Genomic DNA, 24,217 nt, shown 5'->3' with positions numbered 1-24,217 from the left:
TTTCCAGAAAGCTTAAATTGGTGAAAATTGATTATTGGGATAGAAATGAGAGATTTTCATCAATAAACTAAGTAGTCAGAATACTTAAAGGAAAACATCTATATGGACCTCTCTGCATGCACTCCACACAGCTGTGTGCATGTCCTCACCATCATCTTGGGGAATTTTTTCAAAAGAATATAAGAAGAAATACAGAAAAGATAGAAGCGGGGTTTAGTCCAACCCAGCCAACTCTAACTTGCCTGCCAAGTAGATAAAAAGACATGGTGGTCGATTCCCTAAGGAGACTTGTGCCTATATCACCATGAAGACACTGCTCTGACCATGAAGAAATGGGACTCTGTACAACAAACATAGTTGCGCACATAGATGGAGCTGCTAGCACCAGGAGACTGAGCAAGAGAAGAGGCAGGCTAAGGGAGAAGAAAAGGCACCATGCTGAGCATAGGTGTCAACAGTGAGAAGAAAGAGAATTACAGGCAGTGACTCTATATAGGAAAGACATGGCTGGTGACTGGACATTTGGTTTGGAGATCAACCCAAACCACCTTCCTTCCGCCTTTAAGGAGCAGCCAGGCTCAAAGCAGGAGAGAAAATCTTGAGTGGGCTGAGTGTAACACGAAATGAGTGAGTTTACCCAGAATTCTGTTTTCACCCACCAGGTGGATTGGGGGAAGGGAGGGCTTTGCAGATACTAAACCAATTACTTTTAAATGTAAGTTGCTCTTCATACCCTCCATTTGCAAAGTTTAAAATTCATTCCCACTTTATGTGGGAGCTCACCTTGGATTCTGAAATATCCACACGGAGCATGTATCTGCACATAAACCAATTCTAACCCTGGACTGGAATTTGGAGTAAAATCATCTCCACGCTAGGCTCACCACCATCAAGAAACAAGAGACTGAGCCGTGGTGAGAATAGAGGAGATGGATTCTCAGATGCCACCACTGTCAGAAACAGAGATAAATTCTAGTGAGACTGACTTTGAGAGAGAAGAGCAGAATGCTTAAGATGCCCAAGGAGGTCCGAGATGTATTTTTCTCCCTCTCTCTGCATACTCTCCCTGAACAAGCCCCTCCATTCTCATTGCTCAAGTCTGCAAAAAGCCAGGGTCTTCCAAATTTGTGCCTAGCCCCTGTCTCACTCCTGAACCCCAAGCCCTCTCTATCTCCAGAGGCCCCTCCTTATCCCCTTTTTGGTCCAGATTTTTGCTGAACTAATGACTATATCTAACTATCCTCTGCCTTGCTAATGAAAGCTTGTTCGGTTTTAAGAACTATTATGGACTGGCATTTATAGCTGAGATTAAAAATAACCCCCACCAGACTGCCTGTAAGATGTGATTTCCTGGGAACCTGCAGGCCTTGGGAACGCAAATCAGAAAAGGATCCAATTGCCACCAACACTTACCAGAGAAAACTGCCATTTGCATCTGCACTCCAGATCCCGGATAGCTACAAATAAATCAGTGGCTCATTCAAACCAGAACCTGGCACAGATTGAAAGCCTGGGTGGAGGTGGATATGGAAGGAAGAGTGAAGAGGACACAGCTCTGGAAATTGGGACTGAGGAGTCCATGTCACTGCCAAAATAGAAGGCTAGACGGTGTATTCCCAGATATCTAACCATAGCTGACCTGGAATATTATGGACAGCATTCCTTCAGCTCAGTGAATGTGGTTTCCAACTGCCAGCCCTCCTGCCCCACCCAAAGATACACTCCTACACTTTTGTAAACTACACCCTTGCTAAGGTCATCCTTGCCAATGGCCTGTATACATTTTCAGGCCTGGAGCAAAACAGAAGGGATTTAACTGGAAACATGGTGACATTGTATGAGAGTAATACCCAGTGTGGGCACAAAGTAGAAACAAGAGTCCAGTTTTATCTTGCTTAGAAAAGAGATTTTTCTGAAATCACTTCTCTCCACATGCCTGCATGTGGTAATTCCCTTTCCATCAACCTTTATCTGACTCCCTAAATATCATCTCATCTCATATTTAATAAAATATCAATTAAAGAATCAAAACCCCTGGGCAGCCCAGGTGGCTCAGTGGTTTAGCACCACCTTCTGCCCAGGGCGTGATCCTGGAGACCCCGGATCGAGTTCCATGTCGGGCTCCCTGTATGGAGCCTGCTTCTCCCTCTGCCTGTGTCTCTGCTTCTCTCTCTCTCTCTCACTCTCTCTCTCTCTCTCTGTCTCCCTCTCTGTGTCTCTCATGGATAAATAAATAAAACCTTAAAAAAAAAATCAAAACCTCCAATTCCCTTAAGATTATAATCTCTCCAAGATTCCATCAAAATCCTAGAGGAGAACACAGGCGACACCCTTTTTGAACCACAGTAACTTCTTGCAAGATACATCCATGAAGGCAAAAGAAACAAAAGCAAAAATGAACTATTGGGACTTCATCAAGATAAGAAGCTTTTGCACAGCAAAAGAAACGGTCAACAAAACTAAAAGACAACCTACAGAATGGGAGAAGATATGTGCAAATGACGTATCAGATAAAGGGCTAGTATCCAAGATCTCTAAAGAACTTATTAAACTCAACAGCAAAGAAACAATCCAATCATGAAATGGGCAAAGGACATTAACAGAGATCTCACAGAGGAAGACATAGACGTGGCCAACAAGCATATGAGAAAATGCTCCGCATCCCTGGCCATCAGGAAAATACAAATCAAAATCACAATGAGATACCACCTCACACCAGTGAGAATGGGGAACATTAACAAGACAGGAAATCACAAATGTTGGAGAGGATGCGGAGAAAGGGGGACCCTTCTGCACTGTTGGTGGGAATGTGAACTGGGGCAGCCACTCTGGAAAACTGTGTGGAGGTTCCTCAAAGAGTTAAAATAGACCTGCCCTATGACCCAGCAACTGCACTGTTGGGGATTTACCCCAAAGATTCAGATGCAGGGAAACGCAGGGACACCTGCACCCCGATGTTTCTAGCAGCTATGTCCACAATAGCCAAACTGGAAGGAGCCTCGGTGTCCATCGAAAGATGAGTGGATAAAGATGTGGTTTATGTATACAATGGAATATTCCTCAGCCATTAGAAATGACAAATACCCACCATTTGCTTCGTTTCCACGTGGATGGAACTGGAGGGTATTCTGCTGAGTGAAGTAAGTCAATTGGAGAAGGACAAACATTATATGTTCTCATTCATTTGGGGAAAATAAAAGATAGTGAAAGGGAATAAAGGGGAAAGGAGAAAAAATGAGTGGGAAATATCAGAAAGGGAGACAGAACATGAGAGACTCCTAACTCTGGGAAACGAACAAGAGGTGGTGGAAGGGGAGGTGGGTGGGGGGTGGGGGGTGGGTGTGACTGGGTGACAGGCACTGAGGGGGGCACTTGATGGGATGAGCACTGGGTGTTATGCTATATGTTGGCAAATTGAACACCAATAAAAAAAAAAAAAAAGATTATAATCTCTCAAATTCTGAGCTGGTTTCCTTCAAAGTGACCTCTGTTCTACTGCTTCAACTTCTTGTCTCTATTTAACTTTCCCCGCTCAGGAATGCCACAAAAGTTGTCTGTATCAGTCTAGAGTAAGCTATGCTATTGCTACAGAATGCAAGGACCCTAACGTTTTGTTTTTAGAGAACACACTGAAGTATCTAGGGATAAAGGAGCATCATATCTGCAGCTTCCTCTCAAACAGTTCAGGAAAGAAGTAACATATATGTATATATATTTAGAGAGAGAAAAAAGAAACAGGCAATGCAATGAAATGGAATATTCGGGCAAAATGGGTGGAGGATATGCAGGAATCCTTTGTGCTCTTCTTGCAACTTTTCTGGAAGCCTAAATTAAGTCAAAAGAAAGAAAAGTTACCTTAGGTGCATGGTGAGCTTTAAAGGAAATAAAATCTATGAAAATATGCTCTATAAAGTGCTATGTAAATGTATTAAAACTAAAAGTTATACTATTTAAGGTATCCAGTTAAATTTATTTTCCTTTAAAAAAAATTTTTTTTTAAGTTTCAATGGCTTAAGAAAACACATTTATTCCTTGCACATTCCTCTGCAGGCCCAAGCATGCCAAGGGTAGCTATTCTCCACACAGCATCTGAGGGATCCAGGCTGCTTGGAGCTAATGAGCCACCATCTCAAAAGAGGCCCCAGGGGTTACTTCAGCAGAAGGTAATGGGAACTTGTGGAGTTGTCCCACTTACTCCTCTGTGTGGCAGGGAGGATGTCACACATCCCCTTCTACTCGCAGCCTACTGGCCAGAGCTAACCATACAGCCCCCAGCTGACTGTAAGGGGGCGGAAATGCAGAGAATGTGAAGCCAGGTTTGTGGAGTGTTCTTGTCTTGGCTCCAGAATCTCCTTGAGTTCCCGTTTTCTGCTGAACTAAAAACACTTTCTCAAAGTATGCAAAGGATGGAGCTCAGAGTGTGAAGAAGGAAAAGGGGAAGAAAGGTACATATCTTACTTTATTCTCTCCTTTCTCTTCATATCAGCTTCCCAGTGATCCAACTTAGACTCCCTACCAAACCACCAGTCACACAGGGGAGGTGGCTCTGCATTCTTTAGGGATCACCCAGAAGATGCCACCCTTCCTCAGAAATGTAGTGGCTTACTCTTTTCAGTATAAAAAACATTCCCCTTGGTCACGGGGATCAAAGACTTGGGGTCTTGATGGGAGAACAAATGAAGACAGCATTAAGGACAAAGAAAAGCCAAAAGTAAAGAAGAAGCATTTAACCGTTTTCAAGATCCACAAATATTGATCAACACCGACTTTGCACCTAGATTCTTTGCATTTAATATTTGCCACATCTCTTGTTTACACGTGTCCCAAGTTCTGGCCATATTAGAACAGACACATTTCAAAATCACACTATGGGACCAAAGGTATTTGTGAAATGAGAGCAAAAACTTTTCTGGGGATCACAGGATATAGACAACCACCCCCTCAAAACAAACAAACAAAAAAAAAAAAAAAAAAAACAAGCGCCAAGCGCAAGGCTAATAATGTCCAGCATACCAACAGGGAAAAGCAAGCGTCCAGGGGGAGGATAAAGAAAGTGACCTTAAGGCAAGGGAGAAAATGAAGAAGGCACAGACCCCTTGGGTTTTACTGTATTTATGCCCCCAGAGATAGGTGATTTGGCAACTCTGGGAGAAGATCTGCATCATCAGGATCCAAGAGCTCACAGGTCACAGCAGCATTTCTCAGCCTCATTCCCAGAATAAGGATAGCTCCATTTCTCCCACCACACACTTTAAAGATATGGCACCAAAGTAGCCTCCCAGCTTTTTCTGTTACAACCCAAAGGCTTGGAGTTCCCTTCCCAGGGCTAACCTTCTCCATAATCTCCTGTGCTGCTTCTGGAAGCAAATCCATGTGACAGGGCACACAAGCACACACACAGAAAGGCAAGTTTTCATTTCCCCTCTCCTTCTGTTCTTCCACCTATCCCTCCCTCCTTCTTCCCATCTCTCCCTTCCTCTCTCCCTCCCTCTCTCCTTTCCTATTTCTTTCCTTCCCTCCTTCCTTCTTTCCCTCCTTCCCTGTTTTCCTTCTTCCTTCCTCCCTTCCTTCCAATATTCCTTCCTTCTACCTTTCCACCTTCCTTCCCTCAACAAATCACTTATGGAGAGCCTCATATGTGGCCAAGTACAATCTCTTTAATTTAGAAAATGAGACTTTACTACATTCAACTTAAAAGTAAAAGCACTTGTTCTCAGGTAGGTGGCTACAAATGCATGGGGAGAGACAGACTCCAGCTTCAGTTGGGTATTTCTGCCCAGGTAGAAGAGTTAAAAAAAAAAAAAAAAAAAAAAGATCCAGGGTCTCTTTGTTGCCAGACAATCCTGGGGTAAGACTTTGGGCATGAAGACAGCATGAGGTAAGCACATAAACAACATCCTACTTCCAAAATGTGCTGTGCACCTGCAGTAGAGTTTTAAAAGTTCATTCCTATTTAGAATCTAGAGAAAAGTGAATTCTGCTTAAGGCCCTTCCCCTGCCCATTATCTACCCATGTCAGCCATGAGTAGGGTTCCTCTCTCTGGACCTGCAGTTTATTTATTTTTTATTTTATTTTTTTTTAATTTCCAGAGAGAGAGGGAATAAGCAGGGGGAGGGGCAGAGAGAGAAGCAGGCTCCCCATTGAGTAGGGAGCTTGATGGGGGACTTGATCCCAGGACCCCAAAATCATGACATGAGCTGAAGACAGAGGCCCAACCAAATGAGCTATCCAGGTGCCCCCTCTTCTCCTACTTTATAGCTTTCCGAGGTCCAGTACTGATGTGGAAAACACAAAGTTTTCTTTGCTTTATTGCTTTACTGCATTACCTTCATTACCTGCTCCATTTTCCTTGACAAATCCACTCCACTCAGACACTTCAATGACTCTTTTCCTGCACAAAACACACATGAAGGGGCACCTGGGTGGCTCAGCCAATCATTCCACTCTTGGTTTCAGCTCAGGTCATGATCTCAGGGTCTTGAGATGGAGACATGCTTTGGGCTCCATGCTGAGTGTAGAGCCTGTTTGAGATGCATTCCCTCTCCCTCTGCTCCTCCCCTCACTCGCATGTGCACACTCATGCTCTCTCTCTCTCTCTCTTTCTAAAATAAATAAATAATAAATAAATAAATAAATAAACAAACAAATCTTTTTAGAAAAACCACACATCTATTTTTGGTGCTTCATAATTTGGTGCCCCCCAAAATTATTTTTCAACCCCTTGATAGAGTATATTTCTCATTGTTATATTCTTTAAATGGTCATTATAATTATATATGAATATACCACAATAATAAAAACTAGAGATAATTTTGGTATTAGCCTGATTGCCACTCGCAGTTTTGGTTTTTTTTTAAAGATTTTATTTACTTATTCATGAGAGACAGAAAGAGAGAGAGAGGTAGAGGGAGAAGCAGGCTCCATGCAGGTAGCCCAACATGGGACTCAATCCTGGGTCTCCAGGATCACGCCCTGGGCTGAAGGCGGCGCTTAACCACTGAGCCACCAGGCCACCCCCACTTGGAGTTTTAAATCTTGTGTGTGGCCTGTTCTTCTGTGTTTCTGGTCCCAGAAAAGAAGGAAGCAGGCTCATCTAGCCATGAGGGGTAAGACTTGGTTTTGGATATCTAATTGCTGTCCTCAAGAAACCCATGAAAGTTTTCCAGTTATAGTTTTAGGGTTCAGGCAGGCCCTATACTGACACGTTGGGAAGCACTTTGAAGTCTGACTCAGAGCCATGGAGCTGCAAGCTGCATTTCTCTCCATGCGGGGGCCATATGCCCCAGCTTCGCCTGCAAGCACAGATTTGAAACACTGTCTGCTTGCTTTTACCCACATGAATGTTGGTAGTTATCAGCCCAGGTCTATCTACCTTTTTCCCATTCTTTTCTCTCCTTCCTCTACCTCTCTCTCCAAATTTCTAGGCAAGAGCAAGATCATCCGATGTTCCTGGGAGAATCATGGGTTTTCTGAGGTCGCCACATCTCTTGGCCTCTGGATGCAGACACACTCAACGCTGCCATCTCTCTCTTCTTAGAGAGAGAGAGGAGAGCCTTCCTTCCTAGTCATGGGGTGATGTGATAGAATTTTGAAATCCTCTCTCCTCTAAAACCTTCTTGTACCAGGTTTATTCAATAAGCTGGGGTCTATGAGGGACCACGAGCAGTAACTTTTTCTCTCCCCATCACTGCCTTCAGTTTTACTGATTAACAGCCTCTCTTCTAGCCATAAGTAACCTTCCAGCTAGAGCCTGTGGCATACCAGACAAGTGGGGAATTAAAATAGCATTAAAAGAAAAAAAAAGTCCCGTCCCACTGTAATCAAAACCATTATCTTCCAAATGATTTTAAGGTCTCTTCCAGCTAGGCCTGAGCACACCTCCACATTTGGTTCCAGCAATGGGGAGGGGTAGGGTGAGATTTCTTTTTCTCACCTTCTTTTCTCACTTGCTCAGTGCTTCCAGATCCTGGGAAGAGGCAGGAGGAGAAGCAAGTAGAAAGCACAGGATCTTACTTAACTAGTGCTGGTACATCCATCTACTTAGTGTCCTCTGGTTGGCATGAGCCCAAAGACTGACTGTGGTACACAGAATGCCCTCCCCAAAGATGTCCATATCCTAATCTGTGAAACCTGTGAATACGTTACCTTCCATGATAAAAGGGACCTGACAGGTGTGATGAAGTTTAGAACTTCCAGATGGGAAGATGACCCTGGACTATCCAGGTGGGCCAATGTAATCATAAGGATCTTTATCAGTGGGAGGCAGGAGGGTCAGAGTCAGAGAAGGTATGATGTCACTGCTGGCCGGGAATAGGGAGCCAGGAACGAAGGCGGCACTGAAAAGCTGGCAAGGAAAGGAATTCTCTACCAGAGCTCCCAGAAAGAATCCAGACCTGCTGACACTCTAATATTAGCCCAGTGAGAGTCAGGTTGGACTTCTGACCTCCAGAACTGTGAGACCAAAAAATGTGTTGTTTTAAACCACTACGTTTTTGGTAATCTATTACAACAGCAATAGATTTGCTGATTTGGGGGACTCTTTATGGGATTACTTCTCAACCAGGGTCAATTTTTGACACCCCCTCTGGGGGACATTTGATAATGTCTGAAGATATTTTAGATGTCACGACTGGGAGGAATGCCAATGGCATCTAGCAGGTGGAGGCCAGACATGCCAACTATCCTACAATGCACAGGACAGGCTCCTACAACAAAGAAGTATCAAGCCCAAAGCGTCAGTAGTGTCAAGGTTGAAAACCCTGATCTAAAGCTGGCAATGAACTCTTTGTCATCTCTCTCCTGTCCGATGGGCAGCACCTCCCCCACCTCCAAGAGGGTCCTTTCAAAATAGCTTGAGCCTGATTCACTTCCACAGCATGTGCCTAAGGGGAAAGCATCACCCTTTTTTTGTGCCACCAAACACTGGCAGCCAGGAAGCACCTACACTGCCCACAGTTCTCTGTGCTCTGCCATTAACCCCAATGGTAGGCAGCCTCTTCCCTTCCAGCTTCACCAGGCAGGAGTCAAGCATCAATCTCTAGACTTCTTCTGCCTTCTAAAACTGAGGCAGGGGTTCTCAACCAGGGGTAGTTTTGCCTCTTAGGAAACATTTAGCCCTATCTGGAGATATTTTAGGTTACCACAAATGTGGGAGGTGGGGAGACGCTACTAGCATCTAGTGGGAGGAGGCCAGGAACGGTGCTGAGCATCCTGCAATATGCAGAATAGCCTTTCACAGTAAAGATTTATCCACCCAACAGATCAATAGCACTGAGGTTGAGAAATTCAGCTCCAGGAGATCCAGGTGAGGCTCTTTAAGAATGTTCTTGCCATCTGCTCTGATAGCAACAAGGGCAGGTGGATGAGTAAGATGCTAGTCTCCCTTTCTTCCAAGTGTCTTGATTCTACCCGTAATGCCCTAGAACCTCCCAACCTCCTTTGTCTTTGTTGGGGAAGGGGAGGACAGTATTCTAGAGAGACATACAGGAAAGAAGCATGATCTCCTCTTACAAAATTCCCTTTGAAGGATCCTCTCTAATGTTGGTTGGAGACAGAAGATGAATTAAGGATTCTGTCTCTAGATTATGTGGTCACATACCACTAAGTGTATTCCACTTGGAGGGCTTAGCCAACACTTTAAGACCTTCACTTAACATCCTGTTAAGCACCTTCTGAAAGATGTTTATGGCATTAGTAGGGCTTTGAGGTTTCCCTGGTAATTCTGCAGGGAAGCATTGTACGTAAGCATTCTCATTAAGCATGCTTAATGAAATAATGACTTTCATATTCTGAATGTGTCCGTTACACAAATTTATAGCACTAGAGTAGAGATACCTTAATATCATATGAATCAGAGCAAGGATATACTCAAACAAAAGAAGAGCGAACAGGGAGCTCAGTGGGGTTTGTGTGCTTCATCCATTCATTCATTGATTCAAATATTCTGCTCAAATGTTGATTTTTCTATTGAAAGCTTCTCTCATCACAGTGTTTAAATAACCCACCACCAACCCCTGCCCACTTTCTCTAATTACCCTACTTTATTTTTATTGAGAGGTAATCCCATGCTATAAAATTCATCCTTTTAAGTATATAACTCAGTGGGTTTTAGTATATTTACAAGAGTTATGAAGCCATCACCACTAATTCTGGAACACTTTCATCACCCCAAAAGGAAATCCTGTTTCTTTCATGTTTCTTCCCAATTTCTCCCTTCCTAGTCCCTGTCAACCACAAACCTATTTTCTATCTCTGATTTGGCCTATTCTGGACATTTCGTATAAGTGGAATCATGTACTATGCTCTTTGTGTGCATCTGGCTTCTTTCACTTAGCATAAATATTTTCAACGTTTATCCTAGATATAGAATATATGAGTACTTCATTCCTTTTTCATGGAATAATATTCCATTAAAAGGATATACCCAAAAAAATAAAAATAAAAGGATATACCACATTTTTAATCCACTCATCAGATATTTGGGTGTTTCTCCTTTTCAGCTATCATGAATAATTTTGCTATAAACATTCATGTTTAAGTTTTTGCATGGATCTATGCTATCAATTGTCTTATCTCACTTAGTAGTAGAATTGATAAATCATATAGTACCTCTGTTTAACTTTTTGAGGAACTGCTGAACTGTTTTTTACAGTAGCTACAACATTTTCATTTTATCCTCATCCTTGTCAACACTTATAATTGCTTTTAGCTTTGCCATCCTAGTAGGTATGATGTGGTATCTCATTGTACTTTAATCTTCATTTCCCTAATGACTAATGGTTCTGAATGCTTTTTCATGAGTTTATTGACCATTTGTATAGTCTTTGGAAAACTGTCTATTCAAATCCTTTGCCTACTTTTTAAATTGGGCTGTCTCTTTATTGTTGAGTTGTAACTGTTCTTTCTGGATACTACACTCTTATCAGATATAGGGTTTGCAAATATTTTTCTACTGTTATGTGATGTATCTGTTCACTTTCTTGATAATACCTGTTGAATCACAAAAGTTTCTAATTTTGGTGAAGTCCAATTTCTCCATTTTTTCATTGCTTATGCTTTAACTGTCACATCTGGGAAGCTACTGCATAGTCCAAGGGCACAATGACTTAAACTTCTAGTTTCTTCTAAGACTTTAATAGCTTCATTTCTCACATTTCAGTCTTTGATCCATTTTGAGTTCATTTTTGTATGTGGTATGAAGTCTAACTTCACTCTTGGCATGGAGATATTCAGTTGCAGGTGTTCGGTTTTGAACGGACTATTCTCTCCCCACCCCCATTAAATAGTCTTGGCACCCTTGCTGAAAATCAATTCTTTACTTTTTTATGGTAGTTATCATCTGAGATTATATCATTTACTAGTTTACTCCCTGCTCTTCTCAAACTCTCACTCCCCTCCTCCTCTCCTCCTTCCCCTCCCCACACGGCCCAACCCCCTGCCCAGCAAAACTAAAGGGTAAAATTCAAGAAGACAGGAATTTGTCTGTTTACTATTTATCTCCAGTGTCATGGACATGATAGATACTTATGTATTTGTTGAAAGAATGAGATTCCAGTTTTGTTTAGAAACAATGGTCATTGTGTGGATGGATACCTCCTAGTGCAGGAACTCATTTAGGGAGGAAAAAAAATAAAAGGTTGGTGAGCACTGTGCCTAAGCTTTCATCACCATTTCCTGGATTGGATAAAAAGAACCTAATTAGGTAAGTAACTACCCATTAGAACAGAAAGCGCCTCCAGAGAAGTTAATAGAAATCCAAAGGCAAGTGTAAAGGGACCACCTAAGATGCATTATTCCAGTAAAGAGCTCAACAGGTGAGTGGCCTCAGATAATCCTCTTCCCTGCTTAAAGCCTCCATTCTCTCATCCCCAACACCAGCTCTGGGTCACTTGAGGTACTGGTAGTCTAGATGTTCTGGCATCCTTAGAAACAGGTTCTGTTGTCAACTAAAGTTTGTCTATTTAAAGGATATGGTTTTTTTTTTGGGGGGGGGATATGGTTTTTATTTGCAGTTTACCTTTTAAAAATAATAAATAATAGTGAAAGGGAATAGAGGAGAAGGAAGAAGAAATGGGTAGGAAATATCAGAAAGGGAGACAGAACATGAAGACTCCTAACTCTGGGAAGTGAACGAGGGGTGGTGGAAGGGGAGGTGCGGGGAGTGGGGGGGTGTGACTGCGTGGTGGGCACTGAGGGGGGCACTTGACGGGATGAGCACTGGGTGTTATTCTGTATGTTGGCAAATTGAACACCAATAAAAAATAAATTTATTATTAAAAAAATAAAAAATAAAAAATAAATATTAACAAAAGCAGAGGCTTTATTAAGAGATAATATAGGTTTCCTCATGAAAACTGTCTGTCCATGACTATAACTCTGACCCTGAGTATAAAGATTCAGAGGTCTCCCTAAAAGTGGGTAGGTAAAACTCTTAGCCAACTGCCTAAAATAGAAAAGGTTGTCAAAGGTTTTCCAGAAGCTCTTATTTAGAAAGAAAGTGCATGCCCGCCCACTAGTGGACAAATTCAGTAATTGCCCTATTTTCCAAGGATTCCCAGGCTCCTAACCTTAGGTGAAACCTGTCAGCTAAACTTTAGAGCCCACACATTAACTGCCCACACAAGACACGCATTAAAGAGGTCACTGAAAACTCCAGGCTCTAAAGAAGCCAGGGACAGAAAAGTATGGGTGATCATGGAAGAGGTAAGAAAAACAAAAACCAAGTGCCAGGAGCATAATCAAACTTTATTTTTCTGAACTATGATGACAACCATACCATGTAACACATGCTCGTATGATATTGACAATTGTAACTTAGATTCAAAATTGAGGGGAGGACAGATAAAATAGAAATATTTTACTCTGACCATTTTACCATTTTCTTTCACAACTTGTTGACTTCTGTTTTGGAACAAGAAATCAGTGATTTTTTTTTTTCTTTAGCCTGTCACTGCTAAATCTTGTACCAAGTTCAACAAGAACACAGAATTCAGCCTTGACTGGTAGCCTTGACTAGGAAGTGATACTTAGTTTTACTTTAATAATTGAGAAGAGGTGTTCACAAATGTAGGCATTTTCAAAGATTTTTAACAATCATTGCACAATTGTTCTGACAGTTGCAGGAGTTTGGGTGCCACCGTGCTCAATATTCACCCTTGTATCACACTGCAGATTACCTTCCACACTGTAGGTATGAAGACATGAAGGGGCACTGGGCAGGGGGAGGTCACCTTCACAGAGCTGGAATCAATAAGCCACTTGGTAAAGTCAGCGTTTGGCCTAACAGAATTTCCACCAGGGGCTCAGACCATCAGTTACAGTTCTAGAACTAATTCTAGCGCAGAAAAGAGGACCAAATAACACTAGGCCAGATACCTTTCTCCATAGTGTTTCATAGCTAAGGTGAATGCCTTTGCAGGGCATTCAAAGTGTTTGCCAACCCAAAAGGCCAATTATGTGATAACAATCTTTGCTGCTTAGCATAAGCAGAGATTTTCTTTCCCAAGTGATGAGGCATGAGCTCATTTCAACAGCTGTACACCTCTCCTTAGCTTCAGCGCTGGCTGAGCCTCCCCACCTATGTGCAGTGAGCAGACCGCTGTGCTTTGTGTCCCACTCATCCAATGGTGCCTGCCACGCTCCGTGGCCCAAGCCCCAGGGGAGATGCAGCTTACAGGTGGTGAGCTGTGTCCATGATGGGTCCATTTATAACTTCCAGAAGAAAGCAGTTCCTGCTGAAAAGTGCAAATGAGTAGAGGTGAAGTTGTGTCCTTGCATGACTTGCCAAAGGGAACTTAAATTTTACTGCAAGTCCAGTATTAGCACCCCATCTATCCCAGGAACATCATCCAAATGAAGTTGTTTGAAAGTTTCCTCTGTTACAAAAATGAATTTCTTAATTACTTCCTTGTGTTGTGCCTGTCATGGGCACACTGTCTAAAATATTTTCAGTCATATAAAAATTCTCAAACCCACAGCGAATAAATAGAGCTAATTATTACATCTAAGTATTACTAAATATGTACCCTCATCAGCTGCAAAAGCAAATGTCACAATGTTTAAGACTTCCTTCACACAATTTTCCTTTTAATTTCCTTGCCACATTTCTAGTGCATTGAGCAACAGTGTCTCTGGTTACACTTATATTTGCACGTGCTTCTATCTTGTTTCAGGACCCACATTTCCACCACATTCAATAGACACTTTTTTACAACTTGCAATATGTGAAGAATGTCATGTCCTGGGTGGATTTTTCACTTAAATACAGAACTGCTTATTCTATTAACAATCCAAACAAATCTTGTTGACTTTTCTGTTCTCTTTGCAGTTCATTAGGATTTGGTCACATGTCTCCCACATCCCTGGTCTTTGTTCTTATGGTGGTTGGTTTCTGTTTTTTCTCTCTTTTTTTTTTTTATTGAAGTTTGATTTGCCAACATATAACACCCAGTGCTCATCCCATCAAGTGCCCTACTCACTGCCCGTCACCCAGTCACCCCATCCCCTTGCCTGCCTCCCCTTCCACTACCCTTTGTTTGTTTCCCAGAGTTAGAAGTCTCTCATGTTTAGTCATCCTAATTTTTCTCACTCATTTTCCCTCTGTTCCCTTATAATCCTTTTCACTATTTTTTATATTCCCCATATGAGTTAAACCATATGATGATTGTCCATCTCCAATTGACTTACTTCACTCAGCATAATACCCTCCAGTTCCATCTGCATCAAAGTGGTGGGTATTTGTCCTTTCTGATGGCTGAGTAATATCCCATTGTATACATAGACCACAGCTTCTTCATCCATTCATCTGTCGAAGGACACCAAGGCTTCTTCCACAGTTTGGGTATTGTGGACATTGCTGCTATAAACACTGGGGTGCAGGTGTCCTAGCGTTTCACTGTATCTGTATCTTTGGGGTAAATCCCCAGCAGTGCAATTGCTGGGTCCTAGGGCAGATCTATTTTTGACTCTTTGAGGAACCTCCACACAGTTTACCAGAGTGGCTGCACCAGTTCACATTCCCATCAACAGTGAAGAGGGTCCCCCTTTCTCCACATCCTCTCCAACGTTTGTGGTTTCCTGTCTTGTTAGTGTTCACCATTCTCACTGGTGTGAGGTGGGATCTCATTGTAGTTTTGATTTGTATTTCCCTGATGGCCAGTGATGCGAAGCATTTCCTCATGTGCTTGTTGGCCATGTATATGTCTTCTTTGGTGAAATTTCTGGTTGGTTTCATAATGGCTGTTTTCATACATTACATCCTTTGCCAAATAAGCACATAGGAGAGGTCTACAGTTTATAAACTGGAAACCTATGACTCTCTACATCTATGTTCTTTTTCCTCCTTGTCATAGAGATGTGAGAAATATTTGCTTTTCTAACACCATCCAGTAGAAGTGACTCTCACAAGGCAAAAACCCAGTTTTGTAAAACATTATAACTGTTCCCTGTAATTCAGCCCCTGGATCTCACCCCCTCCACCTGGTGGAAGAACATGACCTCAGTCTTGTCCAGGAAGTCATTCAGTCACTTCCAATGAGGACGTTGAGTGGCAGGGTTCCTATTGTCCCAGAATTGGCCTTGGAGCCCATACCATAAACCAGGCGGGTAAGCACCCCTTGCCCTGCTGCCACTGCAATTGCAATGGGGAGCTTTGGACATGCCATTGCTTAGCTTTTCTCCAGAACAATACTGGGGCTCTTTGAGGAAGGGACATGGGTACAGATGTTTTTTAAAGCCCTGCAATGTGAATGCAGGCAATTCTGGTATATGCACAAGGTTGAGAAGGATAGATCTAAAGCAAGCAGCCAACAACAGGGGCTAAATACTGACTCACCAGCCTTACCAAGAAGTGACGATGCCAGCTCTACTGTAACTAGTGGCAGCCCGCCATCTATGCCTAGACTCAACAAAACAGGAGGGAAGGGTGACTGGAACTTGTAAGAACTGACTCCAGTACTGCTGCAGAGCCCTCTAGAGCTCCCACGTGCTCCTCAGGAGACAGCCAGTACTTGATGCCTGGGCTCCAGAGCCACATATGGCCCGAAGGTGTCAGGGCAGCAGCAGCAACCACAAGAGGACACATTTACTGCAGCAGCCAGTAAAATAAAGAGATAAAAAAAAAATCTGTCCCTTCTCCCACAGCAGCACCCTGGAAGAAGAGACAGGTGTCCCAGACCCATCAGGTCCCCCTCCGACCCAAGCAGATAGGGTCTCAGCTCAAACTGTGCTTGGGGAAAAGGAAGATGGTAAAGGTTTAACCCACACATGAAACCGAACTGGATTAAATATTAGTAACCAAAAAAAACTAGAAAAGATTAAATCTGCCCAAGATGTCACTTCAGGATGGGAAAGGAGTGTCAGCAGTACAGAGCTGGAAACTATGATTTAAGGAAAGAATCTTGGTTGTGTTTATCCTGCTCAGTGAGTTCACACCACTTTATAAACCAATCATACTTCAGTGTTTTCTCGGTCATACTAGGTTTAAACAATCTGATTACAAGATTTTCTGAGGATTTCTCCTTCCTGTCTTCCAGGAGGTGACATCTATGTTCTGTGGGCATCAAATAGACTTCGTGGGAGGTGAGGGGTGGGGAGCCTCTTCCATGGCCATTCCTCTTGCATCGGCTTCATCCAAACCCAAGCTTGCAAAGCCTCCTGGCTAACCACTACACACCTTTGGAATTCACTAACCCCACCCCCTCAGCAAATTTCTAAACCCTTTGTGTGAACCCAAGGAAGGCTTAGCGGCTGTCTCAAGTGTACTTTGGGAGACTCAGGAGCAATCCTGCAGCCCCTCTGCCTCTGCTACCCCATGCAGCCCTGTGGTATGCCCCATGCAAGGCAGGATATGGGATCCCTTTCACAAAGATACTCACCTTCTCCAACTCTTCCCTGCACTTCTCATCCCTCCCCAACTAGGAAACCTTCCTAGTCTACATGGCAGTGCTTGAGAGAGAAGTGAGAGGAAATGGTTCCCCTTATCACATATTCTTCCAAAACGGACCTATCCAACACCTGTACCAAACCTTTTGAACCCAATAGCCAAAAATATGAAACCTTTGGTCTTTGGTTCTCCCATGAGAGTTTTCCTAAAATAAAGGAGATTCCATTCTAGCTCCCCAAATGAGAAACGATTACAGCCTAAAAAATGAATTGGCCCCACATCCCTATTAATATGGCACCTGTTCACCAGCCCCCACTGCTCTGTCCTATTAAGATCAGAGAAAAACGTGAACGAACTCCAATAGAAGAAGGTACCAGAACAGCAGAAATCAATTATGTGCAAGGAATTTAGGGAGATATTTATCACGAACTTATGTAAATTGAAACAAAACACACAAAAAGATGAGTTTGGTGCACTGGAATCAGTGAAAACTGACGATAAACACTACACTCTATTATTTGTTTAAGATTTATTTCTTTATTATATATAGAGAGAACAAGAGCTAGGGTAGGGGCAGAAGAAGAGAGAAGGAGAGAATCCCAAGCAGACTCCCCACTGAGCACAGAGGCCAATGCTGGGCTTGATCTCACAACCCTGAGATTATGACTTGAGCTGAAATCAATAGTCCAATGCTTAGCCAAATGAACCACTCTGGCATCCCAATATCACTCTTTTTTTTTTAAATTTATTTATGATAGTCACACAGAGAGAGAGAGAGAGGCAGAGACATAGGCAGAGGGAGAAGCAGTCTCCATGCACTGGGAGCCTGATGTGGGATTCGATCCCGGGTTTCCGGGATCGCGCCCTGGGCCAAAGGCAGGCGCCAAACCGCTGCGCCACCCAGGGATCCCATTATCACTCTTTATTTGTAGAAGTAACTGAAGTTGGTTCTTACCGGATGTGTAGAACTTGTCAAGTAATCTTATTGTTTATTTCTGGCCATTGTTGAGTAAAGCTGCTATGAACACTCTTGTACAAGTCTTTGTGTTGACATGAGCTTTAATTTCTCTAAACAATGTTTTCATAATTTTTCAATATATCGCCTTTTCTGGTGCTATTTTTACACCAATATGATTTAATAATAAAAGGCAATTTTATAATAAAAATAAATCTGACTTTAATTTGAATTAAATTAATTTGGGAGTAGGGAAATGCATTTTCATCATCTCTGCACTTCTAATATAAAAGTTATAACAAGGCAGGGGTGCTGGGGTGGCTTGGTCAGTAAAGTGTCTGACTCTTGATTTCCACTCAGATCCTCATCCTCAGGGTCGTGAGTTTGAGCCCTGCTTTGGGCTCTGCACTCAGAGGGGAATCTGCTTGAGATTCTCTCTCTCTCTCTCTCTCTCTCTCTCTCTCTCTCTCTCCCTCTGCCACTCCCTCTCACTCACACATGCTCTCTTGCTCTCCTTCTCTCTCTCAAATAAATAATTTTTTTTTAAGTTATAACAGGGCCATCGCACCAGCACGAAGCCTCAAGGGTAAAGAAAACACTAGGAGTTGGTAGATACTGTAACAAACTGCAAAGTGCACACATACTCTGTTTTAAATGCACAGCCACTGTTCCACATCAACCAATTGACCATGCAGCCCCAATATTGCCCGATCCTCTCATTTTGCAAGGACAGGATTTTTGTTTATATATGCAATCTCCTAAATTTAAATGTTGACCAATAAAAAGTATTAAGCACTGGTAGGCTAGTGCTGTCCAGGGTTAGGCTATACAAGATAAAATACAACCACAGTTCAGATTTGGCCCAAGACTCATTAGCCTCTAGCTAAGATTTTGGTTCTCCATCTGGCTATGAGCAATATGAACTTTTAGCTTTTTAAAAACACAACATGCCTGGCTGGACCCTATCTCGTGATTCTGACTTACTCAGATTCTTAGATCAGGAATGAGTCTCCGGCATCCACACATTGTTTGAAAGTGCCAGAGTTCACTCTGTTTCACAGTCAGGATGAAGAAGTAGGGAATTAAATTTCAAGTTAACAGTGTTTGGTCACATGTCCCAAATTCAGCACTGTGTTCAGACTGTCGCTTTCCTGGCCTAATTCTACCTATTTCAGAGTTCAAACACTGATGAGCATATCAGTAAATTATAACTGGTGATACACACACAAATAATGAAACTGTCACAAGGCAGTTTCTCTTGTCTTAATTAACCCAAATGGCATCAAATGTTGGCTCTTCTGTGCTTCAGAACATTGTAATACCTGACCTTTGTGGAGGAAACTTGATTCTAAGTAAAAAATGTTCGGATACAAGCTGATGGGAATTTTATTCATGAACATGCTAAACATAAAAACATTTCTCCACAAATAAGGGAGAAAAGAAAGGAAGCAGGAGAAGGCAGATCAAAGGAGCTATTTTTAAAGACAACTGAGCAGGTAACAGGTCTTGTGAGATGAGTACAAAGGTATGGAGACAGTACAATCCCTAACCTGGGACTCTTGTCCATCAGGTGAGTATGGGTTTAAGGTTAAGGTAGAAAGATACTGTGGTAGGAACCGCTCTCAATTTTTTCCCAAGAGGCTCCTGCAAGCCAGAGGCAAATGGGTCTTTATGAAAAATGGAGACAGCCAGTAACAAGATCCTTTCATCATTTGCATTTCAAGCCTCTGACTTGTGGTCGTGTGGCAAGCAAATGAAGAAAAATGAAATAAACATTAACGGGGGTGGGGGCGGTATTTACAATAACATTGAGTGAGGGTCAGAAGGCTACAGAGCAAGTACTGGTCCTTGGCGTGGAAACCTGAAAGTCAGGGACAAAGAGAATGGCCACAGTGAGCACAGATGCCACGGATAGAGACATGTCCAGGTTTAAAATCGTCCTCACCTTGGTGGTCCCCGGAATAGAGTGCCTCACTGGCATCGTTGGGAATGGCTTCATCACAATCATCCATGGGGCCAAGTGGGCCAGAGGCAAAAGGCTCCCGGTCACTGACTGCATTCTGCTGATGCTCAGCTTTTCCAGGCTCTTACTGCAGATCTGGATGATGCTGGAGAATATTTACAGTCTACTATTCCGGGTCACTTACAACCAAAGCACAGTGTTTATAGTCTTCAAAGTCACTGTCATTTTCCTGAACTATTTCAACCTCTGGCTTGCTGCCTGGCTCAACATCTTCTATTGTCTGAGAATCACAAACTTGGCTCACCATGTGTTCTTCATGATGAAGAGGAAAATCACGGAGCTGATGCCTCGGCTTCTGGGACTGTCACTGTTCATCTCCTTATGCTTCAGCTTTCCTTTCTCTACAGATATCTTCCATGTGTACGTAAACAGTTCCATCCCTATCCGTTCCTCCAATACCACCGAGAAGAAGTACTTCTCTGAGACCAATGTGGTCAACCTGGTTCTTCTCTATAACCTGGGGATCTTCATTCCTCTGATCATGTTCATCCTTTCGGCCACCCTGCTGATCATCTCTCTCAAGAGACACACACTACACATGGAAAGCAATGCCACTGGCTGCAGGGACCCCAGCATGGAGGCTCACTTTGGGGCCATCAGAGCGACCAGCTACTTTCTCATTCTCTACATTTTCAATGCAGTTGCTCTATTTCTTTCCATGTCCAATATCTTCGACATCAACAGCTCCTGGAATATTTTGTGCAAAATTGTCATGGCCGCCTACCCAGCTAGCCACTCAGTGCTACTGATCTTGGGTAACCCTGGGCTGAGAAGAGCCTGGAAGAGGTTTCAGCACCATGTTCCTCTTCACCTGTAAGAGCAGACTCTGTGACTGGAACCCAGAGTACCACATGACTGGTTCAACCAGTTCTGCCTTTCTCCACTTAGACTTCTCTCCTCATCCATCTTTTCTGCCTGAATCATGCTCTGATACTTCTCCTCAGGTAACCGGACACTTCTCAAACAGGATGCTTACTTTTTAACATGAGATTCTAAGCAAAAGTAGCTAAGCCACACTAAGATTGATTTGTGAAAGCTTTTGGATCTATGCTGATTCATCTCGTACCCTGTGCTCCACCCTGCATCCTCCTCCCCTGAGCCTGAAGGAGAGGATGGCCAGATATCTCTGTTTGCCTAGGATGATTTCAGTCTGTGCCTCTTGTCACTCAGCATCCTTTACTTCTCAAGCATACCTTGGTCTGGATGAAAAATGACATGGCCACCCTACTTAAGGCACCCTACTAACCCACAGTGAAAAAACAGGAGGGCTAGTGACAAGCATAGTATGCAGTCAAGAGGCAGAAAGGAAATGGGAATACTGGGATGCCTGAGTGGCTCGGCAGTTGAGCGTCAGCCTTCAGCCCAGAGTGTGATCCTGGAGACCCGGGATCGAGTCCCACATCGGGCTCCCTGCATGGAGCCTGCTTCTCCCTCTGCCTCTGTCTCTTTCTCTCTCTGTCTCTCTTATTAATAAATAAATAAAATCCTTAAGAAAGAAAGAAATGGTAATATCTACAGGGAAAAGGGATTCCAGAAAGAAAGGCTGATCAGAATTATCAGATGCCACAGAGGTTTCAAGAATGGAGGCCACGTATACTATTAGAGTGACAGGTGGCATTCAGATTGCAGAGGTTTCCAGAGAAGGTGAGGAAAACAGTGCGGGAGTTTGTAAAGACCAACAATCGCAGGACACTCTCTGGAGAGAAACATGAAATACAGGGTGGTGAGTGGGATAAGTAGATGGTCAACTGAATGCTTTATTTTTCCAAATGGTAAAAGAGACAAGGGCTGAGGGCAAGAGTGGTGTGTGCAGCCACAGAAAGAAAATAGAGTCCAGAGTAAAGGAATGTCTATGTTGATGTGCTCCTAAGTCTGTGGCAATGCAAGGGCGTCTGTTTCTGTCGTCGTCATTGCTAGGTGCCCCCCAGGAGGGCGGGGCGGGGAGGAGGAGGGTAAGTAAACATTCGAGAAGGAAAACATCACACTTTACTGTCACTCTTCAGAATGACGGCATCGGCATTGCCTCAAAGGGCTATACCCAAAATAACACACCCCACTCCTAGATATCTTAGAACCAGAAAGTTAGGAATTTGGGGGTTTCTTGTATTTGGTGTTTTTAAAATCAGAATTACCGAGGAAAATGTGAAAAGAAGACTACTGAGGCATCAGGGCTGCCAAATGAAAATGTAAGATAAGTAACAAAGACTAAAATGCTGAGCATCTGGACTCTCAAGCACATTTTTCTGAGAAAATCCCTTACATCTGTGAACAGCAAAAAATTACATGCACACACACACACACACACACACTCTCTCTCACATACATCTCTGTATAGTTCCAACAGCACAGGATTTATTCAAACTAGAAGGGAAAATATTCATGAAAATACACATTTTCCACAGTTTTCCTAACTGACATTTATTTCTCTGACCATTTAAGGCTGGTTTGGTTATTATGATAAGATAAACCAGATTCTGAAGTGTCATTCCAGCTCCTAAAGAATAAAGAAATATACTTTTCCCCAATACATGCATACCTACCACTGAAAAACAGAGAAAAAAAGAAAATTGATTCAGAGCCACCATATGATTTTTATGAACAATGCCAAGATAACAAACCATATAATCCCTCCCCATGCTTATTATGAAGAAATATTATGTTGTTGTTTGCAAAAGCCAAAAGCAGCCAAGAGCTAACAAGAGCTTTGAGGATGGTGATGTCCATACTGTAGTTGCCCTACCTTCAAACAGATAAAGTTCCCTCCAGTTCTCCCACCTTGCCTCCTTCCTTCCTTCCTTCCTTCCTTCCTTCCTTCCTTCCTTCCTTCCTTCCTTCCTTCCATCCTTCCATCCTTCTCTCCTTCTTTTTCTTTCTTTCTGTACAACCCACCTAAATTCCATAATGGGCCAGAACACTCTATCTTCAAATTGGTTGGCCTTAGACAGAAATCAGAAGTCCTAAAGGATCTGCTTTGCAAACCCTACATGATACCCCTATACCCTGGGAGAGGTTTGAAAGTTATGGTGTGATGGGTTCCTTTACCCACAAAGTCACTCTGGACATTCATCCACCACATGGAGCAGCAGGGGCACTTCAGTTGTCATGGGTCTCCAGTGTGGAAGGCCCAGTACAGGTCGAGGTGTCTCAAACCTGGTTGAGTCCTAGTGAAGGAAAACTAGAGTAGAAGCCAGGGCCAACCTAACAGCTGGGATTTGAGAAGCACAAAATTGTCCCACCATACCACACGATCTTTGCCTCCTAACCCGTCAGTGTCTGCTAATTCCACTGTGGTTCCTGCTTTTCTGGGAGTGGACTCAGCAGGAATTCTCTCGTATTTTTCTCTTACACATTCTTTACTCTGGGCTGCTAGGGCACAAACATCTATTGGATTAGGGAAAAGGAACTACACACTCAATCAAGGACATGTCTTCAATTGGGAGAGGGGAGCAGAAATGAAGGGGGAAATTGGGAGCAATCATGGCAGAACTGAAAGGAAGAAACACTGAGAGCCCCATTTCACTCCTGTCTCCCTTTTGCCTCTGGACAGAAGTGGACTCCTTAGGGGAGAGGTGGGAGGAACAGAAATTCCTTGCATGCTCAGAAAGTTTGGTTTGCAGGAGAAGGAGTAAGGATAAATGAGCCAGGGTGCCTGTCCTTAGTGTTGGAAGGCTGGGGGACCTCTCTGGATCCCTTTGCTAGATCAGGAACAGGTTGCCATGGAGAGCAGAGGCAAAAGTCAGAGGAAAATGCTCATCTCCATGTCCTTTGAGGTGAGGTAACATGTTATGTGGTTAGAAACTTCTATTGGTGGAAGCAGGACAGAAGCATTTTAGAGCCTGGGATGTGGCCCAGAAGGGGCAGGCTGGGGCAGCACAAGAGGTGTGGGATGGAAGGCCAGAGCAGAAGATCTGGAAAGGGAAGGTGTGAAAGTGCCAAGTGCTTGGCCAGGCTCCACTGGGAGAAGCACTCTACTTACAGCTCCTGCTTGGCCCTTGGGGGCGATCCCTGCAAGCAACAGAAGGTCTTCCAAGAGCTTTCTAGAGGAACATTCCTTGGTGGGGCCTTCACAATTCAGACTACCAGACAGCACAGGTGTTCCGTGTCTGCAAAGCCTGCCAGTCAACCAGCCTCACTGAGGTGGGACCGGATTTTTTATAGTTTCTTATTTGTCTCTCATTTGGTTTTCCTTATTATTATTTTTTTTTAGCAAATTTCCTAAATTTTTTTTTTAGCAAAAGTGTTTTATAAATGTTCTATCCTCTCTCAGTTTTGTCAGGAGAAAATAAGAGCAAAGTGGTTTTGCAGACATTTGAAAAGACAAAGAATCAACGATACCTTGGGTTTGGGTTGGGTTCG

At 43.1% G+C, this 24,217-nt stretch overlaps 2 protein-coding genes across 44 annotated transcripts in view; one reads left to right on the top strand and one right to left on the bottom strand.

Moving 5' to 3' along the window:
• Positions 1–24,217, bottom strand: part of KEL (Kell metallo-endopeptidase (Kell blood group)) — a 311,760-nt gene that overhangs the window by 248,513 nt on the left and 39,030 nt on the right. The window lies entirely within an intron of this gene.
• Positions 19,630–20,678, top strand: TAS2R40 (taste 2 receptor member 40). Its single transcript, XM_025433808.3, has one exon. It carries the CDS (start codon positions 19,722–19,724, stop codon positions 20,676–20,678), a length of 957 nt encoding a protein of 318 aa, XP_025289593.1. The 5' UTR covers positions 19,630–19,721.

This window comes from Canis lupus, chromosome 16, assembly GCF_003254725.2.
Source record: "Canis lupus dingo isolate Sandy chromosome 16, ASM325472v2, whole genome shotgun sequence".
Taxonomy (NCBI): Eukaryota; Metazoa; Chordata; class Mammalia; order Carnivora; family Canidae; genus Canis; species Canis lupus.
This window is presented reverse-complemented; position numbering and strand designations above follow the sequence as displayed.

Coding starts and splice junctions, on each gene's coding strand:
- TAS2R40 (XM_025433808.3), top strand. CDS start 19,722: ATGGCCACAGTGAGCACAGATGCCACGGATAGAGACATGTCCAGGTTT.